The sequence below is a fragment of the Lepidochelys olivacea genome, assembly GCF_965140295.1.
Source record: "Lepidochelys olivacea isolate rLepOli2 genome assembly, chromosome: 23".
In the NCBI taxonomy this organism is placed as follows: Eukaryota; Metazoa; Chordata; order Testudines; family Cheloniidae; genus Lepidochelys; species Lepidochelys olivacea.
Window position 1 is genome coordinate 5,637,860 of NC_140433.1, and position 5,419 is coordinate 5,643,278.

The 5,419-nt window shown below is 63.6% G+C and overlaps 1 protein-coding gene across 2 annotated transcripts; it reads left to right on the forward strand.

Annotated features, from left to right (window-relative positions):
- Positions 1–456: 456 nt before the first annotated feature.
- LOC311511574 (homeobox protein Dlx2b-like) lies at positions 457–4,397 on the forward strand. 2 transcript variants are annotated; one of them, XM_084612270.1, is made up of 3 exons: positions 457–1,008; positions 2,867–3,030; positions 3,810–4,397. In XM_084612270.1, the coding sequence occupies exons 1-3, from the start codon at positions 993–995 to the stop codon at positions 3,981–3,983; spliced, it is 354 nt and encodes a 117-aa protein (XP_084468396.1). In that variant the 5' UTR covers positions 457–992; the 3' UTR covers positions 3,984–4,397. The 2 variants fall into 2 exon arrangements, with proteins under 2 accessions (XP_084468396.1, XP_084468397.1); XM_084612271.1 differs by having other exon boundaries at positions 2,867–2,988.
- The last annotated feature ends 1,022 nt before the right edge of the window (positions 4,398–5,419 follow it).

Below are 5,419 nucleotides of genomic sequence, written 5' to 3' on the forward strand. Positions count from 1 at the left end.
ATGCTGAATAAAGCAGCTTTATGTATAGTTTAACAAATGATACAGAGAATCAGGGAACTAGCTGGGAACTGGATTGGCTGGCTATATAGATACTTGGGGCAGCTTGCTATTGGACAAGTATGCTGGAAAAAAGGATGTATAAAAGCCGGTGTAACTTCCTGCTCTGTGGTGCAGGATTTGAGATTTTATTCTCCCTGTACCTTTTTGCAGCTGCAAATAAACTTTTCTGCTTCTCCACCCCGTTGTGATTATTGGGTGCAGCACACCGGGTAACGAACCAACTCAAGCTGTTGTTCAGCCTCTCGGCACTGGGTGCCGGCAACACCATTGTTCAGGACTCCTGGATTCTAACCCTGGCTCTGGGAGGGGAGTGGTGTCTCTATTGGTTAGAGCAGGGGAGGCTGGGTTCTTCCCCAGCTCAGGGAGGGGGGTTGGGTCTAGTGGGTTAGAGCAAGGGGGCTGGGAGCCAGGACTCCTGGAACCCAGCTCTGGGAGGGGAGTGGGGTCTAGTGGGTTAGAGCAGCAGGGCTGGGAGCCAGGACTCCTGGGTTCTCTCTAATGGTTAATTCCCCTCCCTTTGTACAATTTGCACTTTATTTCTAGCCAGATTTTCTCTCGTTTCAGTTCCCAGCCATCCAATCTTGCTCTGCCTTTGTCTGCTGGATTAGGGAGCCCTCTGCTCTCAGCAAATCTCTCCCTGCCGAGAGGCCGAGACGGGGGTGGGATGGGGGGGGGCGACCGTGCCTGCGTCAGTCAGTTTCCCAGGAGCCCCGTTGTATAATGGGAAGAGGGTGCGATTGGGTTACGTGCGCCCCAGCACTCCCCGCCGGGGATTAGAGGTCGAGCAGGTAATTAGTCAATTGCGGCCCCTTGGCTGGCAGACTCTTTTGTGCTTCTTCTTAATCCCGAAACCAGCAGCTGGATCAAGCGTTCTCCTGACAACGGCCGGGGCACCGGAGAAGTGGCAGGGTAACAGGAGCCTTTGGGGAGAGATGAAGCCAAAGGCAGGTAAACAGCCAGGGGAAAGCAGGTGGGAGCTGAAGGGGGGAGGCACACTGGCCCCAGGGCAGGGGGCCTGTGCTGGGAACCCGAGCTCTGGAGTTCAGGTTGGAGCAGGGGCAGAGGGGCAATGAGTTTACAGTTCTCAGCCCATTCTCATGGGAGAAAGCTTGTCACATTATCAACCCCCACCCCCTGCCCCACATGCCAGCCGATGAACCCAGGGCTGGGCTAGCAGGGGGCTGCAGGTTGGGAGTGAAGCTCATTGGCACAGCTGCGTGGGGAGCCCAGGGCTAGAAACGCATGGCGGGGGTTGTGAGCTGGGTTACGGGATCCTCCTTCACTTTCGGTTCCAACCAGCAGTGTGGTGTTGCTGCATCTTTTAAACAGCTGCTGCGCTTCACCCCAGAGGTGGCTGCATCTCAGCGCCAGGCGAGGGATCCCTGAAACCCATCCATAGTTCACTGCAGGGCTTGACTCTCATTAGTGCTGAGATGCCAGCAGCCCCCTTCCCCATGTGCTGTCACAGCCCCCCTCACCGGGGGAGCGTTCAGCTGTGAGGTTTGGGGTGGAACCACATTCCCCGTGGGTTCAGGCCCAGAGCTCCCAGGACCCCCACACTGGGAACCCAGTGTCCCTGGCCCCTCCTCTCCCCTCGCTGCTGCCAGGTGATCCTATCGCCCTGATTGGTCCCACGTAAATCCCGCTAAAGCTCCTCTGGCCAGCGCTCTGCCCTTAAATAGGGGCCGGGGCTTCAGCCAGTGCCTCTCGAGCACCCTCCCACTCCCCCTCCCGGCCCTCCATCCTCCAGGGCTCTGCCCCCCACTCCCCTGGCTGGCCTCCCTGACCCCAGGGCTCTGCTCCCCCTGCCCCCCAGTCCCCCTGCTACCCCCCTACCCCGCACTCCCTTGGCTAGCCCTCCTGCCCCAGTGCACACTCCTCTGGCTCCCAGGGCTCCATCCCCACCTCATACCCTTGCCCCCAGGTCTCTACACCCCCCCTCCTTCTCCTGGGTTCTTCTGTCTCCCTGTCCTACTCACAGGGGCCATGGGTAGCTTCAGCATCAGCAGCCTGGAGCACTATGCCCAGCTCAGGGTGCTCACCTCCTGGCCCCTCCTCCTCAGACAGGGGGTCTCCGGCTTTGCCCCCCCAGCAGGACCCCTGGATCCAGCCCTACGCTTCCCCCAAGCCCGGCCAGCCCAGCCCCCCCGGCGGGTGGCCGACTTCTCCATCTGCTCCCTCCTGGCCCTGGGCGGCTCGGAGAGGACGGGGGAAGGGGGGCGCCAGGAGGAACTCGGCAAGGGGGCTGTGGCGTGGGGGGCGACCCCGCCGGGCTACGCCTGGATCCACTGCTCCTGCTTCAAGCCGCCTCGTCTGGCAAGTAAGATCCTCCCCTTCCTGAGCCCTTGGGGTGAGCCCCACTGTGGCCCGGGCCCCTGGCTAAGCCCTGCAGCCATCCACGAATGGCAGCGCCACGAGGCACCGGGCATGGCTGGGACGGTGGGGGTTCACCCCGGCTCCCCCAGATACCCCCAGCAGCTTGAGTGAGCAGGATCTCAGCCCCTCCGGCAACAGGCTGGGGCCAACACAGAGTGCGAGGGGAGAGCGCCCCCTGCTGAGCCCCTGCAGCACAGTGCCCCCTAGTGCCCCATTGGGGCCAGCCCTGCGTGCCAGGGGAGAGCGCCCCCTGCCGAGCCCCCCGCCCCCTGCTGCACAGCGCCCCCTCGCACCGCACTGGGGCTGTGGCTTCCAGAAGGAAAGATGTGGGGCTGATATTAACAGCAAGGGGGGGCTGGCGGCCCTGGTCCTTCCTTTCCGGCTGCTGTGCAGGCCCCTGCTTCACCTCTCCCCTCTCCCCTCCCCGCAGAAGCGAAGTGCGGGGGCAGCCCCGGCCGGGCCCCCCGCAGGCCCCGCGTCCCGTTCTCCGCGGCCCAGATCGGCGTCCTGGAGGGCAGCTACCGGCAGACCCGCTACCTGAGCAGCAGGCAGGTGGGGGAGCTGGCGGCTCTGCTGGGGCTCAGTGAGACCCAGGTAGGAGGCTCTGGCTCAGGCAGAGCCTGGGGGAGCTGGGCGGGGAATTAACCCCAGACGGATCCTCTCAGTTATCAGCACCTGTTAGAGCAGGGGGCAGCTGGCCTGTCGGTGAGGGGGATCCTTCAGGGGGGGTCCTTGGGGCAGTTGGCCCTTCACTGAGGGGGATCCCCCAGCAGCGGGTGCCCTGGGACAGCCAGCCCATTGGTGAGGGGGATCCCCCAGGGGGCGTCCTAGGGGCAGCCGGTCCCTCAGCAAGGGGGATCCCCCAGCAGGGGGAGTCCTGGGGCAGCCGGCCCATCGGTGAGGGGGATCGCCTGGCGGAAGGTGCTTGAGGGGCAGCCGACCTGTTGGCGATGCGGATCCCCTGGTGGGGGGCGCCCTGGGGCAGCTGGCCCTTCAGCAAAGGGGATCCCCCAGCAAGGAACACCAGAGGGGCAGCCATCCCCTCGGTGCGGAGGATCCCCCAGCAGGGGGTGCCCTGGGGCAGCCAGCCTGTCCATGACCCCTGCCAGAGGATCCTGGTGACTCGTAGGCACTAGCTTTCCTGCTCCCACAGCGCCCCCTACTGGAGGGTATCCAAAAGGCCCGAGTGAGCCTCTGGGGATCAGGGCTCCTGGGCTGAATTCACAACTGTGCCCATGGCTTGCTGTGCAGCCCTGGCTCTGTGCCTCAGTTTCCCTCTCTGTGCGCTGGGGCCGATGGCACCCAGGGAGGTGTCCGGTCCGGTCTGTCTGGGGGCCACGTTCGCGGTGACTGTTGCTATTGTTTGTTCCAAGGTGAAAATCTGGTTCCAGAACCGGCGGGCAAGGGAAAGGCGGGACTTTCTGAAGGAGCAGCCAACCAGCAGCAGTGCCCTGGAGGGAGCTGAGCCGGCCCATGCTCCCCCCTCGGGCTGGCGCCAACGCCAGGGCCGGGCAGCACCAGAACATTGCCCCCTTGAGCCACCGTGACCTCGGGCATCTGATCGCAACGGAGCCATTTGTGGTGCAAAGAGGCCTGGAGTTGCCATTGGGGGGGCCCCCAGATTGGGGGTGATGGTCCCCCTATGGGCTGTGCACCTCCTCCACCCTGTTGTTACAGGGCACCCATCAAACTCCAGCCCCCCCAATTGCAAACTGGTCCCCCTCCCTCCCCAAATCTTCAGCCAGAATTTGACACACCCCCCCCAGCTGGGATGTGTACCTCAAACTCTGGTTTGACGCAGAGACCAGAATCTGTCTTTCTGTCAAATCCAGCTCTGCTCTGGGGAGACTGATTGCCAAGGAGAACCTGATTATGGGGGAGCTGCCCCCAGTCCTGGGATATCTGCTGTGGGGTGGGTGTGCCCTGTGTCACGGGGGGACAATAAACCCCCTTTGATCCCAGCACTGGGCTGTCATGTGGTGGTTTCCTTGTGTCCCTGCTTGAGTCTGTCCGGGGGGCTGGGGGCAGGGGGGGTGTTGCCTGGGGGGCCGGAGCAGTGTCCTGTGCTCGCCCCTCCCCTGGCTGCGCCCTGTTAGGCAGGGCTGGGCATGGGCTGTCAGTGCAAAGCAGGCTAGAGGGGCCAGGCCATGGGGATGCAGTGGGGGTGCCCTGTCCCCAGCCTGGCCAAGGGCGGGGGCAGGGAGGGGGCTGTGCTGCCTGGGGGCTCAGTGATGACAGCGCTGGCCAAAGTGCACAGGGGGTTGGGCCACTTCACCCCCCCAGTGAGCCAGTATGTCCCCCACCGACCTCCCCCGGTGAGCCAGTGTGTCCCCCTGCGCTCTCCCAGTGAGACGGTGTGTCTCCCCGATTCTCCACCCCCAGCCCCCGTGAACCAGTGTTGCCCTGCCTTCCCCCTGCAGCCCCCAGGCCCTTCCAGTCTCTGCTTCACCCCAGCCCCAGGCGGTCTCAGCCAGGATGGAGGCCCCCACAGCCCACCCCCCATTACTGCCCAATAAACCCTGGGGAGCTGTGATTCCCTCTTGGTCAGAGCTGGATGGATCCCACGCCCAGTGCCCAGGCCCCCAACACCCCATCACTCCTGGCCGTTGTGCTCCTGGGGAACCTCAGCAGGATGGGGGAGGAGATTCAGGGTTGTCCCTCCCCCTGACACGTCCCAGACCCCTCCAACCACTAGCCCTGGCAGGGGCAGCAGCAACATGGGGCGCAGTCTCAGCTGGAGTCAGTAACTGCTCTAACCACTAGACCCTGCTCCCTTCCCAGTGCTGGGGAGAGAACCCACGCGTCCTGGCTCCCAGCCTCCCTGTTCTAACCACTAGACCCACTTCCCTCCCAGTGCTATGGGGAGAACCCAGGCATCCTGGCTCCCAGCCCCCCCTGCTCTAACCACTAGCCCCCACTCCCCTCCCAGAGCTGGGGACAGAACCAGGCGTCCTGGTAGAACAACAGATGCAAAATCCACAGC